Genomic DNA, 23070 nt, shown 5'->3' with positions numbered 1-23070 from the left:
GAGAGGACTTGTCTAGCCCTATAGTATTCTTACAGCTCCCGTAGTGCCGCCTGGGAGTTTGAGAGGCGCACTGAGACTATAGCAGTCGAGAGTCGTGACTTGCGTGTTTCAGAGCTAGCAGCCTTTCCAGCAGGTATCAAGGACGAACCATTCCAGGAGGTCTAGACGTCGAAGACGTAGAACGCGCCTGACTGTGGTGCTACGGAAAACGTCACTGTGAAGCTCAAAGAGGCAAATGCTACATATCGCATTGTTCCGACCAGCCACAGGATCCCATCCCTGAAAGCCAACTGTCCAAATTTCCCGATAGGATGATCGACGATAGAGAACCGTCAGTGTGACCGCATGAATATCGCGATACTAAACTTGGTACTGATCATCACTCAATTGGCAAATACATAGGACGTGCCTTATCTTGTGAGGCGCAATCAACTGGGAGGCGTTGATGTTCAGATCACTCCGTTTGTATTCTCGAAACAGCGCATTGTTCTCGCGTCACCGGACGGAGTTGGCCATTCTGTCTCAGTAAAGAAGTCGACATTGTACAAACGAAAATGCGATCTCATGCATTAAGTGTGGTAGATTGCATCGAGGGCCGCCACGACACACTTAGCTAGCAAAGGCCGGGTCCAATGCACGTCGTTTCTCCTTTGCGTGGGAGAAATAAGAGCACCAATCCTCTGGTTTGTTACATACGTGATGGGAAAAAATAAAAATAAATGAAATTCTGCGTTATTGACAAGTGCACTTAATTTCCGACGTCAGGCTGCTGCCCTGATGAAGGGGTACGCGAAACGCTTATAATTGCGTTCGACCGACCCTCCATCGCAAAATAATAATGACCCCACCACTCCAACCTTCCCATCCCGACGACCTGGCGAACTACGGGGTCGAAGTGAGTATATCGTCTTTGATAGGAAGCTTCAAGTGCTGGACTAATCGCCATTAATTTTCTTCCCAATCCACCCTTCATTCGTTGGCCAACCATGCAAATGTCGCGCCCCTTTGGTCTCGACCATTCAATGTTGCCTGCACGGATCGTGTGTCCGTTGCACCTGGGCATAGATCGGATGGAGGGTGACGTACTGGGATGAGGCAGCCAAGAAGATGAAACGAGGAGTGTTGTGGGACATGTGGCGCAGGGTACGCAGTCCACAATCCTCCCTTCGCCCCCCAGACAACCAACCAATCACTCAATTCGCTGACCCCCTCTTCTTCTCTTGCACCTTTGCTCACGCTTGTCACGTTCCTTTCGCGCGATTGATTTGGACGACCGGGGATTCTGCTCTGCTGTAACTGTTCGCAACTTTGCATCTCCACTCCCTTCACTTCCTTTGGTGTTTTCCTTTCATGACTTTGACGGTCTAATAACTGCTGTACGACGGGGATTCATGTAGCCGGATGTTCACAGACCAGCAGCGCTAGTAAAAGAATCCCTGGAGGATATTGTTGCGTCAGTAGTTCCGTAAGTCCTTTTACTCGACACTCACCGTTCTTGAATTGCTGAGCATAGCATTTTCCGGCAGAATCGACCTCCTTACTCTGGACTCCACGTAAGTGAGGTTGCTTGTTCGGCGGCGATGAACGATGCACGCCGGCTGGCACTGGGAGTCTTGCACCCAGTTCGATGAACCAAGGGGGAAGGATAGGCGGCGCAACCTCCCGGTGTCTGGGTCTCGTCGTTCCTCGTCTCATTTCCCTGTCTAATGTTACTCACTTCGCTTATCATTTCCGCCGCGTCCTATCCATCAGTGGGAACTGACACTTCCCATTAGCAAGCTCGTAAGTCGCTTCCCGATCGATTCGTGGAGTCGCCGTCCTCATTCGCCTCCTACCTATTTCCATCACTGGGCTTGATCTCCCGTTCGCTCCAATTCGATCTCGACCATGCGCCATCCTATGCCCCGGGCCCTACACCCACCACCACGTCTGCCTGTTTATCGGCGGATCAGATTTATCCAACTAACCAAAAACAGGGAGGCAAGCCGGGGTTGTGAGCGTGGAAAGGGGATGGTGTGGTGTGTATTGCTCGTTTCCAATCTTATAGTAGCATGGGAGAACCCGCGTATCATTTCGGGTTTGGAGCCGAGCGCAACACCATTTTCCCTCCGGGCGTCCACGCGCTTCTGTGCATATGTTAACCGAGCACAAGTGAACTATTACCCACCTCCACTAGTCCACCAGTTGTCAGGCGGACTCTTTGATCCCGCTCGACGATTCTTCCACACTCCCCACCTCGTTCCATCCAAATTCGAGCCAACCGGTTGTGTCCAAGAATACTATCGGCAACACACCTCGTCCGTTCCTTCGGTATCCGGTATGGTACGAACGATCGGCTGCTGACAACATACGCAATGCTTGCAACACCTCTCAAGGCGCCCGCGCTCTACTTCCTTATCAACTATCTTCTTTTGATAATATTGCTCCGCTTTCCCATCTCAGAATCCGCCTGTACGTATAATAGTGATATTACAATAGAAGCCAGGGTCCGTAAGTTTTGACATGTCCAACAACTAGGAAGTTTCAATCAGTACAGAGGACGTATGACGAATTCGCTGCATGCAACCCTGGAAGTGCACACGTACAATGCAAAGAAATGAGGGATGCGAGTATGCAAACGGAGTGGAAGCAGCCGATAGCCTTTTCTCAGATAACTCGACACCCACATCCGAAAGGAGCCATAGACAATTCCTGGTTTACCTTTTACGTAAGGGGACCTAGAGATAGCGACAATGCTGAGACACCGAGCCAAAGATAATGTGATCGAAGTTCCCCAATGCTTGCTATGATCCCTCTCGCATGTGAGACCTGACCAGATCTTGGGTTGTCTTCCTTCCAGATCGGCTCCGGGGCCAGCCATGATATTAGACCGGCGAAGTTTGCGCTTGCCGACGAAGTGTACTCGGGATTTGATAGGTAAGTGAACGGGGCACTAAGAAAGATGCCATGAGGTCATGGTAATGTGGAGGTTGTGCCACCTACTACGGAAGGCGAAGTAGAGTTGGGCGCATCAGTAGGGGTGTTCAGAAGCCTCTCGGGAAAATCGACGGGAGAGCGAGAGTAATCTGCGTACAACTTTAAGAACAGTAATCGCCATAAGTTCCACGAGATTGTTTACTCTTGGCTCTGTCCTCATGTCAATCGCTTGAAGGCTGATGAAAGCCCTCTACTGAACATCATATTGGTCTACAATGGTTCAGGTGATACTAGTGTATCTTGCGCACGTCTAGCCTGCTTCAATGCCTATGTTGGACGCTGTAAAGAATGCCGGAAGAGCCTACTGGCTCTCGGTGAGGTGCATCCCAAACTCAGGTAATATTTGAGCCGGAAAATCTTGAAAGCGATCCCCTGAACAGATATATGGGAGGGAAGCGGGGCCGGGGACTCAAGACATCCAGACCAAGGCGTCCAGAGAGCGTCAAGGACTGGACCACCTTATCCAGCCCAAAACTCGTGGTGCAAACCAGAGCCATCGGGCCTATCGCCTGGTTGAAGGTGTACAGGAGCCGGCAATCAGCTAGGCGTAACAGAACAGCACGAATGCATGCACAGCCACAGCCTCCGCAGGTGACCATCCTCGGACCAGAACCTTCTCCCATATCTTAGTCAATGTAACACTACGTCTGGGGAAGTGTTGGGGTCAACAGATCCCAGGCCAATAAAGGCCGCTCCTCCCTAAACAATTGTTAGGGAGGCAATACGGAATTTTACCCATCGGGATGGGTACCGTGAAAAAAGGAATTGGGGCCTGAAGCGCAGCACTCATCATGAGCTGAAGTGCGCGTATCCCCACCAGGAACTAGCGGGGAGGTGGTCATATAGACTGTTCCTAGCCTCAGGATGAGAGGGGATGGGGCGCATATTTGATGCAAGCCCCAAGTTGTGGGCGCACTTCTGTAAGTCAGACGCAATTCGTATGTCGAATTGCACTATCGCCCTTGAATTGACCAGCATCCGACACGACTTGTTGGCACATGAGCTGCACTTCTCTTCCCGAGGTAGTTTGATAAAATCCGACAGGATATCAACACAGAGGACCAAGATGAACGGCCCGGAGCACCGAGGAGAGCGGGTCGGGGGTAAAACGGCGTGACAATCATGAGAGAGAGTTGTAACCTGTTCAGTCGGCAAACTCCACGAATTCACTTGTTTAGTCAATGTGCACCTGGCGTCAAACATTACTTGGGCGCTTGATCGCTTCGGCTTTGGCATCAGTTCTCTGATCGGATCCAATGTTGGTACTTGCTGAAACGCGATCTCGAAACACGTATTTACATTTCGTTTGCACCAACGAGTCTCCACTGCATGGTCCATATCAACCGAGCCGCACTGCCGAGCTGGGAATCCTTCGTATGTAGGCTAACTGAACATGGGAGGCTGTGAATTCTGCCGCGTAGATGTGCGCTCTGTTCTTGGCTCCGATGAAAGGGCTTGCAGAACAAATCTATAATTACTTCAGCACTAATATGCATCTTCCTCCCGATGCTCTTTTGTTTTTCTGCTCATCGTAGATGAGCATCGGCGGCGGTGCAGGACGTGTTCAATAAAAGCTCGTGAGCTTTGGGCGCTCTGAGTCGCCCATCTTTTCGTTCGTTTTGATGTACAGCTGGCTATGTTGAGACTGTCGGGTATTAAGGGAGTGCAATGCTTTCACAAAGTATTAACACTGGGTGCGCCCCCCACCAAGCAAGAAGGAATTATCCCCTGTGGCGCAGGCCTTCATCTTCCAGTTAGACCCAGCTAGTACAGTTTTATGATCCCAACACTGGCATGGGGTTCAGGAGTAAATTAAGCATGGGGCATTCAGACAGCTGCCGATGGGCGCTATGAAGCTGATGTCATTAATGGCTGGCATAGTATGAACAGTTATCAGAGATCCGATGACGCTATTGGTTGCTGGGGAATACCGTTGTCACATGGGCACGAGGCAGAGGAAGGCATATATAGAAGGGGGTGCCGAACACATGAGCGACGTTAAGCTCCGGGCATCACTGCACTGAGAAATCGAGATCGATAGCATCATTGACATGGCATGAAGGCAAACTCAAGGACAGTGGAACGGACAATGCGGAACGTGCCATCACCCAACCATCAGCCAATAATGCGTCCGGCAGCCTGCTGTTACACAACATTAGCTGCAGCCGAGATTTGAGATCCGCACTTGGAGCGACTGATGCACATGGCTTTGCGGATTTATGGGTGGAGCTCAGTGATATGCGAGGGGCCATCCGGGATGGCGGGCTGCGCCGAAACACCGGCACAATGCAACACCAATCAATAGACACAAAATTTCAGTACAGCTAGAACCCCGCTAACGAATGGTCATAAATTACAGTGCCTATAGTTGGGTAGCAGCGCTTGATTACGTTCGCCAGATGTCAAAAAATTCTCCAATAAGGTCAATAACTCCACTTGCTCCCACAATATTTGTATGTCCACCATATAGTGTCTCCACCAATTTGACCTTTCCTCCACGACCCCTCTCACCTCGATCAAACTCAGCGACATGGGATGCGAAACCTCCTATGGTGCTTTCAGTGACAGTCCCCGCGCGACTTTGGTTACGCCGTGCGATAGCTTCGTTTAGATGCTTGGAGTGTTCCCGCGGCAGTTTGGATCGGGCGAACCCTTCTGGAGTGGGTGGTAGGGGTGGAAGCAGCGGATCCAGCAGCGTTTCAAAGAGGTCCCTTGAATGTGCAGAAGGAATTGTGGGATCCTTGCGACAATGTACCAATAGGATAGGAGCTTGGATTGACTAGAGACAATGAAGCATGCATTTATTATTTTAAGAAATTGTACTCACGTTTATCCTCGACTTTGTATCATGCATCTCAGCAATGAGAGAAACTACCATTTCCAGCACATAAGGGAAGACACTCAGTGGCCGGAACAAGGGGATGACGCCCCCAAGAGTGTATGTCCTCGCTATGGTTTGGGTATCAGTGAAAGGGGCTACGAGCGTCACACCCCTAGGCCGAATCCCTGTCAACAATTCAGCTCCATGACCTGGACATAGTTTAGCAAAAATATCACACCTCTGCTGGATAGTTCCGATGCAAGCATGGTGGCCACAGAAGCCCCCAGGCTATGCCCCATAATTAAGATACTAGACGGCGAGGCACCGTAGGTGACGAGCCAATCCCAAGCAGCTTTTGCATCCTTGGCCAGTCCAGCTTCAGTGGGCGTTCCGTCGGAATTTCCGAAGCCTCTATAATCGATGACCAAGACATTCGCTCCTAGACGATTCGATAGTTGCGAGTAAAGCGAGACACGGTATGCCACTGCTCGATCCGCAGCATTCCCATGGAAAAAGAGCACCGTTGGGTAGCGGCTCATTGCTGTTGTCAGTTCCGGCAGAGACAGGGGTCGGTTTGGACGTCGGCCCTTCACCTTGGAGGTATGTTGATAATAGGAATCAGACACGATGAACCAAGCACCAAGACGGACATTGTCCGAGGTGGATATGTTGAGATTTACGGTACTATAGGCTGTGGAAGACAATAAGCGACAGCTATGAGCCCTCGCATGTCGGTGCACTATTGAGCAACTGACGGGCTAGCCCATATTTATGGGGGATGTCATATTTGGCGAATAACGGCCACCGCACTCTATGCATATACAGTATGCTGAACAGGACAGCTTCAGTGAGACGGATCCTCCAAGCGAGCAACGTGCCACGACTGACTTCGACTGAACGGTGGGAACCATGACAAGGGACACAACGACCACATACAAAGCTCCAAAGTAGAAGAGGAAGCGATGGGCTCTTTGAAGGATGTCTTCATTTGGACTATTTGAGCTTGCAGGCATTTTGTCCACGAGGGAAGGACCGTGAGAAAAAGCAAGACCACGGCGGTTATCCTTTCCCCTCCGGTGTGGAGGGAGCGCGATAGTTCGCGCATGCTGTGCGTCTGCCCAGGCGCGCTACTGGAGTCCTGCCTACAGGCGTGCGTGTCTTGGTTTGTGCAAGAATCGGCTAATGAGTGGGTGGGTCTCGGATATTCGTTTCGATCCCCTACACGAAGTTCGTGGACAACCCTCCCTCTCTCGTGAAAGATAGACATGCTACGACATGAGGTTGTCAGGGTTTCGTGGTTATAAGACGTTTCTGGGAAATTAGATGACGAAACAAAGGTGTGTCGCTCCTCTTTATGGCTGACTGCCAAGTCGTTGGGCTTGTGAACGCCGATGGATGGACATTGCGGCACAAGATGCAGTCCATGATAGGGGAGGAACGGCGTCTATCTCACCAAAGATGACAGATTCACCAGTACATCACATTTGCTCCCCTGCTGTCAGCACATCGGCGCTTGGGTAATTTTTGGGAGAGATATTTGGTCGCTAATCTCTTGAAGACTCGCACTACTCTAGCTTTCAGACAACCCAAGCCCTACAGTTCTTTTGTCAACGTGGTGTGGATACCGTATCTCCTCTGAGCGCCTCCTACTGGATCACCCCCAGCGCTCGTTCTGGTCTCCACGACGAAATTTCCACATTTGAAGACGAACGAGCGATCATACAACTCTCTATTTGGTTTTGGAATCGTCCGCTGTCGCAAACGGTTCTTCCTTGAGCTTATAGGATCACAGGCGGTTCTGGGAATTCTCTGATTGATCCGCCACACTACGATTGCTGATGGTCTTGGTCTTGATCTTCTGTATTGACATCGTATCCGACCTTTTCACCGGACCTCATGGGAAAGAAACGGCATTCTGGTGCAAATATCCGCTTCAGACCAGCGTCTCCTCTCCAAAGGGGAAAGGAATGGGTGCCATTGACATGCAACGCTATGAGTTGCGAACACTTGACCTGCAAGGACGGATGGCGCGATGCGGGATCTATAGTGGATTGGACTGTCTTTATTGATCTCAGCCTATCCCCCGTCAACACCGGCCAAAAAAAGCACGTCTTTGAGCTCTATGTAATCACGTTACGCCCATATGGGTACGAAAGTCAAAGAAAGATGCGCCTGTACTGCCTGGTGGTTTGAAGAGTATTCGCACAACAATTTGGATTGAAAAAGTGTGGAGTCTCTCCCTCTATGACCACCCTTTTGCATCAAGGCGAAACGTAATAATATTCATGGCACTGGGCCAGGGAACGAATACTTGAAAAACCAATCTCGTGGCAGGCGGCGATTTGGTAACTGGAGGTAGGATCATGTGTGCGTTTGCACATGAGCTTGCATAAGTGACTGTGGCGTGGCTTTGTGACTTCACTGGTCGTACATTGCTGGAGCCTGTCATGGATAGCGCTAGCAGTGGCTGGTTGAAGTGGGTGTAGGTGTGAGATTAAAGCCCAGCAGAGACCGAGTTCTGGACGGAATTGACTCAACGGTGGAACCAACCCAACCCAACCCAAATGCCCAACCCCCGCTCAATGCCCAACCCCGACCCAATGCCCAACCCACCAACGCAAGTACTGGTGATCCGGATCAATACATATCATACTGGCTGGCTGGACTAGAGGTCTGACTGGCGTTTCCTCAATTTGTTACCACAGTTGAGGCAGTACGGACCGATCGACCTCGTCGTTTGATTAATCGAGTCCTTGGCTTCTACAGCGCGCCGTGACGTCATGCAAGCCCTAAGGATGTCAAATTTTAAACATCACAACGAATTCAATCAGCTGGTCCCAACCACGCAATCGATTCGATCAAACGAAGGTAGCATATCTCAAGTAGTGGTGCAAAAGTATTCACCCAGTCCAACCATGCTTTGTATGTCGCCGCCGTCGAATCTGGGATCTCTGGAGGGCATGGATGGCTTTGCGGCTGGTCGAGACAAAAAAACAGGAGGATTGGTGATCGATAAAGTGGGACCGACATAAAGTAAGATCCAGACCGATTTGGAGAGCCAACACAGATGATCCGGAGGTGTCTCCGCGGACTATGCCCAAGACATGGCGCGATTACATAAATAAGGGGACGCCTATTGGATCCCCCTTGTAAGAAGTTGGGGCGTGCGTTGGTGATGACGATTTCATTTTAAAGTGCCGGTTGGCGTACTTAATCACATAACTCAAAGAGAAATATTGGAACGTAGTTACGGTGGTTGGGTTGCGCGCGCTAGTACATATAGTGTGGTTGCAGTCTTTGTGTTCTCGGAGCAGCGCATCAATTTCGCATGTGGGAGAATGTTTGCCTCTGGCATGCCACATGCACACTCAGGAGAAACTGAGGTGCACTCCGGTGGCCAGACACAGCGCGAACCAAAACGAGATCGAGACTATATATACAGGCTGGTAACCTGCATATATATATACCAGCATTGGAGCCGAAGAGAGGGACTTGTCTGTGTGATGGGGAGAGACCCGAAGTGTTATGTTTTTCCCTTGCCTGGGAGGAGGGAAGAAGCGGGTTTCGGGCCTAAATAGGTACTGATCTTCTGGCTTGTCCGTACACACAACTGATTGGGTACACAACATCTCCGCTAGCTCCCCATTCGATGTTTTAATGATTCAAAAACCGTACTCTTGTAGATAACACCGGCCCTCTTGATACCCAGCTGTTGTGGTAAGTTGCTTGCTCCGTTATTTATGTTACAATAATCGTAAGATCGCTTCCCCATCTCTAAACATATCCATCATGCAATTTCCTATTCCCACCATTTCTAGCTGCCCCGTTCACTTTCATCAATGTATATAAACCGCCCTCCGACTTGGTAGTCATCTATCAGATGAGGACCCTCACGGCCAAGGCAAGTAGTATTACATTCATACAGTATAATATTGCGTTTCAAAGAGCTGTAGCCGTCGCTCCAGACTGGTGAGTAAGTACTAGCTGGCTTCCATCATACGTCCATTCATCACCCAAAAATACAATGAATAAGGCAGCATGGAAAGTTATGGGCTTGTTTGCCACGCAAATGAGCGGATCACGCCAAGTCCGACGAAAAGTTGAGCGTTGGAAAAATCAGAACCGCGCATTGAGAAATATGGAATAACACCTTTTCAGCGACGATCGGGGAAATATAGCGAGCAGCGGCGGCGTCCTAGAATCATGATAGATGACGAGGGGGCGTAAATCGACACTTGGTTCAGGCTGCCTTCATAGGCGATAAGGCCCGTGGAGTGGGATATCCGCTGTATTGGGGCGGGTCGGGATACTGGTCTTGATGATGCACGGGGAAAGGGTTTTGATATGCCAAAGCAGGTTGCTCGTTCGGATTTGTGGCCGGACCCATCGGACGCATGGGGAGAGGCTTCTCGCCTTTGTCACGACTGCCGCCTGGTCCTCTAAGGACCCATGCTGCAAACACCGCAATCAGGGCGAAGCCAAGCACACCACCGACTACACCTCCCGCGATTGCACCAGCATTTGAATGTCTACCTGGGGGCGGGCGTGGGCCTAGGCTTGAGGTTATACTCGGTACTCGGGAACTTTCAGGTGTGTCTGCCAGAGCGATTCGCGACAATTCAATAAGTACCTTGCGGGGAATGATAATGAAGCGGAACATACCGCCGGCCGACTTGGCAGCATATAAGTTGAAACTGGAGATCGCGGGAAAAAAATTGCAAGCACTAATTGAGAGAACACACTAACGTTCCAGCAAAGTCGGAAGGCTTGATATACGCCCAACGGGGCACTAGGGTGCCGGGGGGAATCAAGGATGGCTGGTATTCCCCCTCTACCAGTGTTGTGATGTTCCCGCAATTCGTTGACCATTCAAGATACCTACGGTATGCTTGAGAAACATAGTGGGCAGGCCGAAGCCACTCATGATAGACGTACGTGATCCACGTCTCGTTCTGGCATGCTCCACATGCCGACATTAGCTGGTACGTAACAGAATCACAGATGCCTAGTACAGAGCATTAGCGAAGTCGCTGCATGGATGGGAACACATACAGTAGGAAGCCTGTCCCGTAGTTGGACCTTTGTCACTCGGTGAGCACAAGATCAATGTAAGTCCTTGTGCGCTTACCAATATATCGATATCCGGTGGGGAGTGGCGTTATGTCCCATCCTAGTCAACGTCAAGGGCGAGTCAGTGCAGGGGTGGAGGAACACTGATATAACGCTTACGTCCACTAGCGCATTCTGCCTGAAGCTCTGAGGCGACTTTGCAAGGAGTCCTCCTAATCATTATTGAATCACCAACGTGCGGAGGCTAACGAGGACTTCATTGGCTCACCCCTGAGTATTTAGCGACTAGAGAGGCGAAAGGTATTCTTGAACAGCATTCAAAAAGAACATCATGGCATCCCACTCACCCAGTCGAAGCTACTTAGACAAGTCACATTGCTCTAGCACGAAGACATCAAATACTGATACACCTGGTACTCTTCGGATATGAGATCGGGTTCACAAAGATACGTACATGTTGAGCCGACGCCTTGTCCCCTCCAAAAGCTAGGAAAAATACGAAAAAGATGCAAGTCGAGCGGAGAAGTGAACCAATTGTTCGAAGCCTAGGCATGGGCGCTCGTGCAACTGGCCCCTGAGCTGACATTCCTGAAATCTACCGCGCAACCCAACGCAAGAAAGGTCGGACTAGATGCAACCGCTGAGCTCAAGCCTCAGAAGAGGGCGATGGCAAGGGACGAGAAACAAGTTCCCCTGAGCATTTGACCTTTCATGTAATCCATCTTTCAAATGACACCTTGCTAGTGGAATAACAGAGGCACCCTCATCTGTCTGCATGCCGTAAGACCTTCATGATGACTAATGAATAATGAATTCCGCTGCACTGCAGCTTGATGCCAAGACATTCCAATACAGTCATGTGGCAGCCGGAGTGTCGTCGACGGAAAACACCGCTGAATCGCCTCCCCCCACGAGACGGAAGACCTCTAAAATAAGTAGGCCGCAAGAACCTGTGCTCAAGGGAATCATGACAGCAGATCACCATTTCTGGGCATGGGGGATGCTTCGCCAGGCATTATTGCAGATACAAAGTATATAATTTATTCGCTTCTGAACGAGCCAACGAGGTATCTACAACTAATCGTCGTCTTGAGTCTGTATATTTCAATGACTCCCAATTGAGATCGCGTCCCGTCAGAGCACCCCTCCGCCATAAAGCACCTCCGCCACCTGACCGAGATTTCAGGTTTCCCTTCGTCTCCTCGTCCTACCTAGCCACTTTCCTTCTTTCTCTGTCATATCAATGCCCCAAAGTGCCATTCCCATCTTCTCGCTATAAAAACAGCACGTTTTGGAGCCTACGCTGCATCCTCTAGCGATTAGACGACGCACCGTAGTTTCAATAGTTGCGACCTTCCTTGCCTGGTGACTTCCTCAACTACGGTGTTGAGGTAAGGACTCGTTCGCATCTAATCGGAAGAATTTTGTCCGCTTGTTCCTCGTTTCCATCTTCGTTCGTCGGCCAAATCCCCACGCGACACTGGCACAAACGTCCCGCATCCGATCCCAACCGTTCTGCTTTGAGCGTCCCACTCGGTCCATGAGGGCATAGTTTGAATAGTAAGTAGTTTATCTCGAGACTGTCGGAGCCATCAAAGAGGGATTATGTGGGACATTTGGCGGAAGGCACTCAACACCTAATGTCACTTCTCTCTTTACAGTCACTCGACTCGAAAACTCCCTCTTCCCCTATGCGCTTGCGTACACTCGCATCGATCGTTTTCGTTCATTGCTCTTCTACACAATTGACTCGAACTATCGCAACCATGCACTACCCTGTGTCTTTGCTACTTGGCCTCTGGTGAGAATTCAGCGGTTCAATGATTGCGACCGAACAAACCACTTGAAGTTCCCGCAATACTTATCCGTTGGAAAAGCACGTAACAACAAGGGTGGGGGTTGTGTGTGCGGAAAGGAGGGGATGCTGAGCGGTTGCGCGGTTCCGTTGACTGATAGACCCATGAAAAAGGCTCATTTACTCGTTTGGGTTTGGAACCTTCCGGTTTCCATGCGCCACGTACCAACGCAGGCAAGCGACTGAGCTGAGCTGAGAGCTCCAAACGTAGTTCTTGGCTGTTAACATTGACAACATCTGTATTATTATATAGGCTGGAGTCCTGCCCAATGTCATGTCATGTTCGCAGCCTTCCCTTCTTCTCTCCGCACCTGTGTTGTACTTCACTTTTTCTTGGGCATTCTCTGCCCTTGGTATCGTGACCGCAGGACACCAGCCTTTAGTGTTGGATCGTGGCCTTTGCAGTTATTCGTAGCCTTTTCTCTTCCTAGATTCTGCTCGTACATGTGGTGGTTTGATAATGGACACTCATCAGTACGTGTGCAGCGCTGTCACTAAGGTTTCCGGTCAAAAAATCACCGCCACCATGGAACACGAAATGGGGCAGTAGCCAACAAACGATTTGCAAGATTAAACGTGACTCGACGGCTAGTACTATTGAGTGAATCAATCGTAACGATGTCATCCAGGAATCGATCTGATGAGGAAGTGATGTCACTCAATCGACTGGTTCTTCGGCCAACTCGGCCAAAGTTCGCGATTGGAAACGACAGGAAAGAAGCTCCAGCTCAGTTCATCGATCGCATTGGTTAAAGCATTGATGGATGCATAGGGGCCTCGCCCTGAAGCTAGCAGCTTGAATTTTTAATTTTCTATCGGATGACGATAAAGAACATCATAAAGTGGCGATCAAGACATCATCGCATATCAAATGAGATCGCGCGATAGCGGATTAGGGGCCGATGATTCCCGTTATGTTAGGCCCAACACGGGCAAGTGTTGCGCAGATCTCCGACGTAGGAATAAAGCCCTTCGCACAGCGCAAATGGCTGTAAGGGAAGGATGTTATCGAGTAGCGTAGGGATGCACCGGGGAGTGCACGCATCATGTCCAAGACACTGCGTAGTGGCATTAAACGCACACTGGGAATCCATCATGGCAATCCCCCGATTGCTCATGCTACACTGACGAGGATTGAAGAGGCGAACTGGTTGGCGAACAGGACTATGCTGTTATGAGAGAGTCATTATATCCCCTCTGCCTGAGATCCTGCGGTACTTTCCAGACACTCAGAAGGATCCTTTCCAGGAGCTTCAGCTAGATTTGACCGGCGACTCTGGCTAGAAAGCTTTCCACCAGATTTCCCTGACATCCACTGCCTGCCCCGCACACCCTTGAATCTTGTGGTTTGCAGATTCTGTGCCGCCCTCGATTGGAGTGGGAGTCCTTCGTATCGTTCACATAGCTAGCCCCTTTTGGCGCAACGGCACAGCCGTTTGTCCCAGTTTCACCTTAGACTCGACTGACTGCTGCCAGAGATGGCGCACGGATGCTTACCAAAGGGCTTACTCACATTTTTGCTTCAAATGAGCCGAAGGATTACGCTGGAGATGGAGACCTAAGTCCCAAGGATACAGCGCCACACGTGATTTCCCGAGGGGAGAACGCACTTGCGGGGATTCCTAAGATGAATAAAACGTTCGATTTCACGTCTAGCGCGGTGATGCAGACCTTAGGTAATCAGATGGAAGAAATGTGTCTTCTTGTCAAGGCTTATGTAGTCCAGATTCGGGCGCCCTCGGTTTTGCGCTTCATCATTCCTACAATTTCCGGACCATCTCGTCGCGACATCCTGAATACCACAGATGTGCCAGCAAAAAGAACTCCTGCGTAATAGTCAATAACAATCACCATGTGGACAGTGGGGCTTCAACCTTGTTCGAGCCCCGTTCGGTTGCATATTATGACAGTACGGACCCGATCAGTGCTCAGATCTGTGTCATATTCTTCGTCCCAAAGAGGTTTGAGTCTGGCAACCCAATACTGCAGTGTTCGAGTGTCCCATTCGCAGTCAGGGTCTTCGCCCGAGTCGAGCCAGTTACATAGAAAGATGAGAGTGTCTGCATTTGTCCCTCGAATGTGTTCGGCAACTTCAAATGGGCCCCCTGAACTTGTCCATTCTGCCGGGGGGAAAGGATTGAGATCCATGCAAATAGCTATGACTGTTCGTCCTAGGGGCGCTGGAAGATCAAGGGTGGTAAATCCATTCCCTGGAAATCTAACTTGAGCTTCATTTGCATTGTGGTCACCAAGAGTTGTGGCCCACCTGCCTCAGCCCATGGCTTGTCAAACTCGAAAAGATTGGATTTACGATAATTGCTTAGTAGCTTTCCCTCCGGAGAGATCAGTATGGCAGAATTAGCCGCCAAGTCGTCGGATTGGCGAGACTCGGAATATCCAGACAATTTCTCAGGATAGCCACAAATTACATGACAACGAAGCCTCTTTGCGATCGAACAGCAAAACCGTGAAGTTTCGCCGTCAATGGAGTCTTCTAAAAAGGGCCGAATGTCGGAGAAGCTTGCAAAGCAATAGCCTGGTAACAATCGGGTTTTTGTGATTAATGATAATGACGCTTGGGTGCGAACCAGTGAATGCCATCTCTGGAAAACACAGCAGATCAACCGATCCAGGCTGAAGCCTTGAAGCCTCATCATTACCCTGGAGAGGGGGCATTGGATATCTGAATAACACTTACTGGGCCGTAAGCGCCTCGACTTTGGATATGTTTTCCCTAACCTTTCCGAGCTTTGTGAGGTCTGATGTGAGCGTTGAGGCAATACCAAATATTCGAAGTGTATCAACCTGGGGGTCAAATTGCACTACGGCAATCCTATTCGAAGGGTGCATGAGCGGCAAGCGATTTGTGGTTGGACGAACGATCGAACAGATAAGCAGACCGCGCAGTGTGTGCATACGGACATAATCTCGGACCCGATACGGACTTCCAGCGGTTTGCAATTGAATTGTCACGTGGGAATTTTCTTAATTCCGCGCCTGAAAACAAGGCGTATGTCTGCTGTAAAATGTTTGCACTTTGATGACCCTGAGACCTTGTTGAGCGATACCTGTAATTCACATTTTTTGTGAGTTTAGGTTTGTCACCTTTGTGTGCATTTTTCTCAACAACGGCCAACCTTTTTTTTCTTTAGTTAGTCTGTGTATTTAGTTTGTTATCGTTTACATGCTCCCCACGGCAATAATATCTATTGCAGATGGTTTACTTGACAGTGGCTCAGTGGAATGTGCCGAAAGCAAGGAGTTTTGCCTTTCACCTCGGGACTTTGTTTTTTTTTTTTTTAGTTATCGATAAGTCGCATTTTTGGTTTTTTTGTCATTTACATGTTTCCTGCGGCAATGGAATTCACGGAATTCTGTGTGTGCACGATTTTCTCAACAATGGTTGGGTGGAATGGGATGGCGTTTGGGCAGCAAGGAGCCTTGAAACTAAATGTACAGCCTATCGACTAGAGGAAAAAAGTCCTGAAATATGGGGTTATTCGCTGATTCTGCCTGGCCGTTGTTGAGAAAAATGCACACAAAGGTGAAAAACCTAAACTCACAAAAAATGCAAATTCCAATTATCGCTTAAAAAGGTCTCGGGGTCATAAAAGTGCAAACATTTTACAGCAAACCCATGTCTAGCTCATGCGTGCTGAGGGCGGAATTTAAAAAATGACCACGTGTCAGTTCAATTGTAAATCACTGTGACGACGCCAAAATTCCCGTGCCAAATTCAACAACAGCAACCTTGACGGACGCGAGATTGGCTACCCAGTTTCTCGTGTCATCGGGTGACAGAGGAAAAGGCACATGCCGACGGCTTCACATTATGACAGTGCTCAATTGCTTACGCACTTGCGAACCTCTGCTCTCGACCCTGGATCTTTGCCTAAGCTTGAGCTAGATGAGCTGATGCGCGAGAGCTACAAGTGCCTGACTCGACATAATGAAGATGCCACAGCTCCCGATCTGTTTCATTGGTACTGTGATCAAGCTGCTCCAGTTGTGAAAGAGTCTGCCATCTTCCTCATTCGCCTTCACGCATACAATGGTCCGCATGTACCGATATGGAAGAGTATGTGTTTGCAGGTGATTAGTTCGTGCTGCGACTGCTCCTATGCATACCAATGTGCAAAACCCTTGTGCCGGACTTCGTGAGCATGAATACCGAATGGTCGGTGGCTTGTGTCATTAACATTATTATCAGATATCTCTCCGATTATGCGCCCGCAACGTTAGACAAGTTCTTTGAAGCTATAGACAAATGGGAATTACACGATGTCACGGAGATCTGCATACAACGTATTCATTCAAAGGACTCGACAGAACTCAAAACCCCCATACCATTTCCAATCGCATATCGCATTCTATGTAGCCCGTATCTTCTTCAAGACGCGCCACTTATGGATTTCTTAACGACTAGGTCGATTTCTAACGCATCGGGCCTACAGCCAACTCAACCTCCTTGTGCCTTTCCTCTGCTGGCTCTTGACAGTCGACCTCATATACGTGAATGGTTTGAAACCAGTAGATCCCATTTTCCATATTTCACGAAGTTCGACGGTCCCGTATCGATAATATTTGGTGAGGTGCTGGTTACCTTATCCGGAAACGCAGGTCCGACCGGGGAGCCCAAACCTACTTCTTTGCTTGAAACGTCTACAAGAGGCGCGTCACTGTGGGATCTTCTACCAAACGCGTTCCAACTGTTTTGCCTGCCAGCAATTTTGGAGCTTTTTAATTCACGACGTAAACAATTTCCGCGTCTCCTGCTGAGCCATCTTTCCGATAGAACTAGTAAGTACTGGCTGAATCTTTATATGTCGCGATTATATTCAAACCAGAGTATAGATTTCCAGGGTGTATTGAGGTGTTTTTTGCAAGTTATTGCAATCTTACGCGAATCTCTGTGGTTTGAGGACGCGCCAGAGTTGCCGGGGGTTGTGTTAGACTCCATTAAGGACAATCAAGCGATGCCTCATGCGCTACAGGATGGGCGCAATGCTGAACACAATTGGGCCCTAGACTGGATTCTCCCATACCTCCAATCTCTGTGGTCATCGAAGGCCTTTTCGAGCTCATTCGCAAAAATATTTATCTACCTTGGGGAGGAACTTCAGCATGCTATATACAGCGACCGTGTCCATGTGTATGCGTTCGAGACATTGTTTCAGGTCAGTATCATCATGTCAATCTATCGAGATCCAACTAATCGTTCCCCTCCAGGTTCTATTGACACTTCACGGACGGGCAACAGAAGAATCGAATGCAGTACAGCAGCTCACAATGTTGCGACTATGCGAAACTCATTCGGCTGTGATAACGGCAGTAGCCTTAGGTTCACAGTACCAGTCACCCGCATGGAACAATCCTCGGCAGACAGCTCAGACAGTCCTCAAACGTTTGTTGATGAGGGATGCAGAGGCTGCCTTACAATGTCTAAGCGAGCTTTGTCGTGCGCGGAGGGATCTTTCCAGGATCTTCATATCACGCTCGGCTGCTCCCTCAGTGTCGTCGGTTGAAGCATGTTCACCTCTACCTCAGGGTGTAATGATTCACACACAACTTTGGGAAAGCGTGTATGGTCGACTTCACCCGAATCATGCGGACGGCATTGCTCTGGTGCTTCCAGCAGTGACTCGCGTCGCGCACGTTGATCGTCTTCGGATAGGCCCGGATGAAGCGTTCTCGTCCAGCTTTCTCAAAACAGACCAGGCGCTTCGAAGTCGCTTTGTGCGATGTACCCATAACGTTTGGGGTGCACTGGGGACTATTCGAGACTCGTTTGGCCCCTCCCTCGAGTCCTTTGCCGAGTTAGCCGGAGTCGACTCGTTGGTGAAATTCTTGTCGAAAGAAGGAGTCACGGAGGATGCCATTCAGCTTATGCTGTGCCCTATAGACTCTTTGAATGGGGCCGCGAAGGCGCTCGGGCTGAACGCTTATGATGCGGTGGAACGTTCTGCATGCTATAAGGCTTTCCTGGAAAACCATCCTACGGCTTCATTCAAAGGACTCATATCTTATCTTACAACATTCAACCACTATGCTTCCGCGATGCCTGAGGCTTGTGGAACATCAAAGTATGTTGTCCGCAGTATGACAGACATTTTATCGTGTCTTGGAGATGCAGCGTCGGGACTCTTGCTCGATGATGATTACGGGGACTCGGAAAATCTACCGCTCTTTGCATATGTTCCCAAGCTTTGGAGACGCATGACGGATGGTCTTTCGATTATTTTCCGTTTAGTGAAGTCGTGGTCGATTTTTTATCCCTATGAAGAGATGGTGGTCTGGATGCGTGATGCGCTGATCTTTGGACGAGATATGATTGCCGTCGTCGAGGTCTTGCAAACCGCCACAAATCGTGCAGGTGCCCGGCTGGCGTCCTCATCAGATGCAGAGACCCCCAACCTCATAGCGGATCTTTGCGTGATCCTGTTAGAACTCATTGAGTGGTTGAAATTAACCGATGAAGAGACTCTGCACCAGTCCCACCAACTATTGAAGTCTCTGTTCGCCTTCTTTGCGTTGTCAAAGACAAATCCTCCCCGTTCTGCTGTCACATTATTGGAGCGATACGCGATGCGGGCCAAGGGTACTAAGACGCAGCTGGATGACAGCAAATTGGCCGAGCTTATGGCTGTCATGGAACCGTTCTTAGACCAGGATGTAACCATTATTCAGCCTCCGAAGCTAAGATCTACTCCAAAGACGCCTGCGTCAACGAGTAATGATGATGATGATATCGAATACTTGGGGACTTCAAGCGGTCCCGCGGAACGCAAGGAGTCTCAAAGAGTCGTTCCAGAAAGTCTGCGTACCGAATCGACGTCTCGGGACGATTCTCGATCCAGGTTGCGAATGGTACGTGGCCAGTACTGTTATGTGTGCCCTCAAACACTCACCCCTGTGAATCTACGACTCAGTCTGCTGTCGTCATCCCCCCTTCGACTCTAGGGGCCAAGGGTGTTATGTCCAACTTCGTCACAAAACTTGCCGCGCCGAAAACTTCCAAAATCTCAAAAGGGAGACCGTCCTACAAACCGATTGAAGTTGAACGACCTTCCGAAATTGCTATTCAGAATTACAGGAAGGCGCAGCAAGCTGGCAAGGAGAGTATCCCAAGCAATGGCATCCTGGCGGGTCCCTCCATCACTCCGTCCGTTCCATCGAAGATCGAATCGAAGTTGAGAGCACCTGCACCGGAAGTTGTTTCCTCGTCTTCGGAGGCCACATCGAGTGAAGATGAGAACGGTGGGCTGAATCTGCATCGCAGTGCGACGTCACAGTTAATTTGGTTGCTTTGTCAGGGGCAGACGAATTGCGCACAAAGATTCCCTCCCCTAAAATAGCGAAGGTTGAGCGCCGTCAGATAAAAGTGGTCAATCAATCGATTCGGCAAACAGTTGACCAAGAGGCGTTAAGGAAGGAGGAGGCTCGTAGAACTGAGTTGAGGCTAAAGCCCGACTTGAGTGCTTTCTACCGCCATGTGTACGCATAATCTCAGTTATCCATACCTGAGACGTTGATTGCGATTATGCAGGCTCGAATGGGACTATGACTCTGCAGGCTCCGAGCCTCCTGATGTCCAACCACAATTTTCCAAGATTCCCGATTCTTTCCCTCCTGGAAATGCTATGGAGGTATATTCAAAGGTCTTCGAACCGCTTATCCTTCTCGAAACGTGGAGTCAACTCATCAAGACGAAGGAAGAAATCCCGACAACCTTCGAGGCTGAAGTCACCGCACGAGGTCGCACAGACAAATGGCTTGACCTCGAAGTCTCTATCTCAGAAGCCATTTCCCCTGGATGGTATGTCACCGAGAACGATATTGTTCTTCTGCGGGAAGCGGATGGACCAAAGAGTATTTTATGCAAAGTGAAGAAATCAAAGTTAGCACGTGAAAGCTTGAGTATAGGCTTGCGGTGCAGCCCTTTCACAAACGCTCTTGCGTCGGTTGACTCTTTGCTTATGATTCGGTCCAGATGGAAATTGACTCGTTTGATGAGGTGAGTGCCGCTTAGCACACGGATCGCCTTTTCTTAAATGTGCAAACAAGCTTAAGTACCGTGTACCGGGAATACGCAGCGCTCCGAGGGTTACAATATTATGACCTCTTTGAAGATATAGTTCATCCAAAGAGAGGAGTCCTTCCTAAGGCTTCGCCCGAACGCGTTAAGGAATGCATGTCGAGGCATCAAGTCAATGAGCCTCAGGCGAACGCAATTGTAGGGTCATTGCAGATCCGTGGCTTTTCTCTTATTCAAGGGTTTGTCGCGTGCGACTGCTGCTTTACTCAGCTGATGTCAAGTTCTAGGCCTCCTGGGACGGGGAAGACGTCCACCATTGTGGCTTTGGCATATACGTTCTTGTTGAACCGACGGAGGCCTGCCACCGCAATTTTTGTAGGTCGCGAGTCTCGCTCCGAGGATAAGGAGCCGCCCAAGAAGCTACTGATTTGTGCACCGAGCAACGCCGCTATCGATGAAGTTGCGCAACGCTTGAAACAAGGTTTCCGCAAATCTGATGGGAGTCTCTACATCCCCAAGATCGTTAGAATTGGCGCAGAGGAGAAAATGAACCCTTCGATCAAGGACATTTCCTTAAATGTCCTGGTGGCCGCGAAAATGGGGGCAGAGCCGACGACAACGGATCTCACCGCTCTACGGGGAAGTTTGAAAGAGATTGGTAACAAAATCCGAGTAAAATTGGAGGAATTGGAATCTCTCAAGGACAATCCATCCAGAACTTCTGATCTGCAGCGTGAACTACACGAGCTCAAGAGTGAACGAACGAAATTGGGGCGGAATTTAGATGCTGCGAAGGACGCCAATACGAACATTAGCCGTGCTCGGGATAGTAACATTCGCAAATTCGAGGCACAGATTTTACACGAGGCTGATGTGATTTGTTCCACGCTTTCAAGTAGTGGCCATGCCTCCTTGGCCCCGTATTTATTCGAGACCGTCATTATTGATGAAGCGGCACAGTCAATAGAGTTAAGCTCATTGATCCCTCTCAAGTACCGGTGCACTCAATGTATACTCGTTGGAGGTTGGTTGATGCTCCTCTTTTCTCAGCCTGATGTTGAATTTCATTTGTAGATCCGATGCAGTTACCGCCCACAGTCCTTTCGCCTCTAGCAGCAAGGCACATGTACAATCAGAGCCTGTTTGTCCGTCTTAACAGACATAAGCCTGCTTACCTCCTTAGGTACGTGCTCGAATTGTCGGTTGGGTTGATGCTGACGTCGCACATCGGCGTAGCATTCAATACAGAATGCATCCTGAAATCAGCGTGTTGCCCCGTAATCTATTTTATGAAGGGAGACTGAAAGATGGACCTGACATGGCCGCAAAGCGTTTGACGCCATGGCATTCTGATTCATTATTTAGACCATACCAGTTTTTCGACGTGGCAGATGGAAGAGAAGAAATGGCTAAGGGCCATTCTCTGCTTAACAGGACTGAAGTCAAGTTTGCTGTCAGCCTCTACGAACGCCTCCGCAACGTGTTCTCATCGAGGGTAGACCTTGATCAACGCGTTGGTATTATTGCGATGTATGATGCTCAGAAGAACGAACTCCAACGGCAATTTTCAGCCAAGTTCTCCCGGAGCATTCTGAGCAGCATTGATTTTGGCACAGTCGATGGCTTCCAGGGGCAAGAGAAAGACATCATCATCGTGTCTTGCGTTCGAGCCGGACCCAATGTTCAGAGGATTGGACACTTGGTTGATATCCGGCGGATGAATGTCGCCATGACCCGTGCTAGATGTTCATTGTTCATCCTTGGACATGCCGCAACGTTAGAGCGTTCGAATGATATGTGGGCCAAGATAGTCCAAGATGCTCGAGAACGAAGCTGCTTTACGAACGTAAGCCATGATTTGTAAAGAGTTTAGACCACCATGTTGATGAAATGCTACAGTCGGCACAGATTGGCGGTGTAACGAGGAATTTGCAGGCCTCATGGAGGCCTCAGCCGAAAGTGGCCAAAGCGAGAATCAGTCCCAAGAAGATAGCTACAATACAGACATTGCCATTGAGGCGACCTAGTGACATGAGCCAGCCCAATGCTGCATCTGGGGCTTCGCCACAAAACGTCCCAGCTTCTCAGAGCGAAAGTTCAACGGTGTCAAGTATTCCCTCCAAGCGCCAGGCACCCGACGACGCGCAGGAATCTCGAAACCTCAACCCCCAATCAATGGGGCAATCAAACGGGAAGCGACAGAAACCTGGTCCTAGCTTGTTCATTCCAAAAAAGGTGAACGAGATCTTGTCGTAAACAGTAACACTATTTACCTTCTCCCCTGGTAGAACCAAAGGAAATAAACAGTAAATA

At 49.5% G+C, this 23070-nt stretch overlaps 6 protein-coding genes across 6 annotated transcripts; 2 read left to right on the top strand and 4 right to left on the bottom strand.

The window, feature by feature from the left end:
• Positions 1-1704: 1704 nt before the first annotated feature.
• On the top strand, positions 1705-2766 carry EI90DRAFT_3068916 (uncharacterized protein). The gene is made up of 3 exons (XM_039061123.1): positions 1705-1782; positions 1953-2451; positions 2537-2766. Exon 2 carries the CDS (start codon positions 2011-2013, stop codon positions 2341-2343), a length of 333 nt encoding a protein of 110 aa, XP_038913294.1. The 5' UTR covers positions 1705-1782; positions 1953-2010; the 3' UTR covers positions 2344-2451; positions 2537-2766.
• A 916-nt stretch (positions 2767-3682) lies between these two features.
• On the bottom strand, positions 3683-4463 carry EI90DRAFT_1859495 (uncharacterized protein). The gene has a single exon (XM_039052278.1). It carries the CDS (start codon positions 4312-4314, stop codon positions 3766-3768), a length of 549 nt encoding a protein of 182 aa, XP_038913293.1. The 5' UTR covers positions 4315-4463; the 3' UTR covers positions 3683-3765.
• A 791-nt stretch (positions 4464-5254) lies between these two features.
• On the bottom strand, positions 5255-6768 carry EI90DRAFT_3068908 (Alpha/Beta hydrolase protein). Its single transcript, XM_039061122.1, has 5 exons — positions 6686-6768; positions 6553-6626; positions 6036-6488; positions 5804-5982; positions 5255-5755 (listed from the first exon to the last, which is right to left on the bottom strand). Exons 1-5 carry the CDS (start codon positions 6706-6708, stop codon positions 5363-5365), a joined length of 1122 nt encoding a protein of 373 aa, XP_038913292.1. The 5' UTR covers positions 6709-6768; the 3' UTR covers positions 5255-5362.
• Positions 6769-9803: 3035 nt separating this feature from the next.
• Positions 9804-11675, bottom strand: EI90DRAFT_1858604 (uncharacterized protein). The gene is made up of 10 exons (XM_039052277.1): positions 11322-11675; positions 11215-11247; positions 11136-11152; positions 11027-11079; positions 10926-10967; positions 10850-10876; positions 10733-10802; positions 10544-10675; positions 10460-10491; positions 9804-10393 (listed from the first exon to the last, which is right to left on the bottom strand). The coding sequence occupies exons 1-10, from the start codon at positions 11451-11453 to the stop codon at positions 10038-10040; spliced, it is 894 nt and encodes a 297-aa protein (XP_038913291.1). The 5' UTR covers positions 11454-11675; the 3' UTR covers positions 9804-10037.
• A 2760-nt stretch (positions 11676-14435) lies between these two features.
• EI90DRAFT_2928955 (hydrolase) lies at positions 14436-15572 on the bottom strand (the record flags this gene model as incomplete). Its single annotated transcript, XM_039054977.1, has 6 exons — positions 14436-14548; positions 14597-14932; positions 14989-15258; positions 15311-15363; positions 15421-15470; positions 15528-15572. 6 exons carry the CDS (start codon positions 15570-15572, stop codon positions 14436-14438), a joined length of 867 nt encoding a protein of 288 aa, XP_038913290.1.
• An 839-nt stretch (positions 15573-16411) lies between these two features.
• EI90DRAFT_1858141 (SEN1 N terminal-domain-containing protein) lies at positions 16412-23044 on the top strand. Its single transcript, XM_039052276.1, has 12 exons — positions 16412-16879; positions 16933-17522; positions 17577-17899; positions 17952-19589; positions 19652-19979; positions 20036-20216; positions 20269-20736; positions 20787-20996; positions 21045-21781; positions 21832-21940; positions 21994-22603; positions 22657-23044. Exons 1-12 carry the CDS (start codon positions 16536-16538, stop codon positions 23011-23013), a joined length of 5895 nt encoding a protein of 1964 aa, XP_038913289.1. The 5' UTR covers positions 16412-16535; the 3' UTR covers positions 23014-23044.
• Positions 23045-23070: the final 26 nt, after the last annotated feature.

This window comes from Cantharellus anzutake, assembly GCF_015039405.1.
Source record: "Cantharellus anzutake strain C23 chromosome Unknown EI90scaffold_43, whole genome shotgun sequence".
NCBI classification, from domain to species: Eukaryota; Fungi; Basidiomycota; class Agaricomycetes; order Cantharellales; family Hydnaceae; genus Cantharellus; species Cantharellus anzutake.
This window is presented reverse-complemented; position numbering and strand designations above follow the sequence as displayed.

Coding starts and splice junctions, on each gene's coding strand:
- EI90DRAFT_3068916 (XM_039061123.1), top strand. CDS start 2,011: ATGGTGTGGTGTGTATTGCTCGTTTCCAATCTTATAGTAGCATGGGAG.
- EI90DRAFT_1859495 (XM_039052278.1), bottom strand. CDS start 4,314: ATGGACCATGCAGTGGAGACTCGTTGGTGCAAACGAAATGTAAATACG.
- EI90DRAFT_1858604 (XM_039052277.1), bottom strand. CDS start 11,453: ATGTCAGCTCAGGGGCCAGTTGCACGAGCGCCCATGCCTAGGCTTCGA. Junction 11,248..11,321: donor ACAAGGCGTCGGCTCAACAT/GTACGTATCTTT, acceptor TCTTCGTGCTAG/AGCAATGTGACTTGTCTAAG. Junction 10,394..10,459: donor TGCTGCCAAGTCGGCCGGCG/GTATGTTCCGCT, acceptor TCGCTCTGGCAG/ACACACCTGAAAGTTCCCGA.
- EI90DRAFT_3068908 (XM_039061122.1), bottom strand. CDS start 6,708: ATGGTTCCCACCGTTCAGTCGAA. Junction 6,627..6,685: donor GTTCCCACCGTTCAGTCGAA/GTCAGTCGTGGC, acceptor TGTCCTGTTCAG/CATACTGTATATGCATAGAG. Junction 5,983..6,035: donor ATCGGAACTATCCAGCAGAG/GTGTGATATTTT, acceptor AATTGTTGACAG/GGATTCGGCCTAGGGGTGTG.
- EI90DRAFT_1858141 (XM_039052276.1), top strand. CDS start 16,536: ATGCCGACGGCTTCACATTATGACAGTGCTCAATTGCTTACGCACTTG. Junction 20,217..20,268: donor AGTGCTTTCTACCGCCATGT/GTACGCATAATC, acceptor GCGATTATGCAG/GCTCGAATGGGACTATGACT. Junction 21,782..21,831: donor TCAATGTATACTCGTTGGAG/GTTGGTTGATGC, acceptor TTTCATTTGTAG/ATCCGATGCAGTTACCGCCC.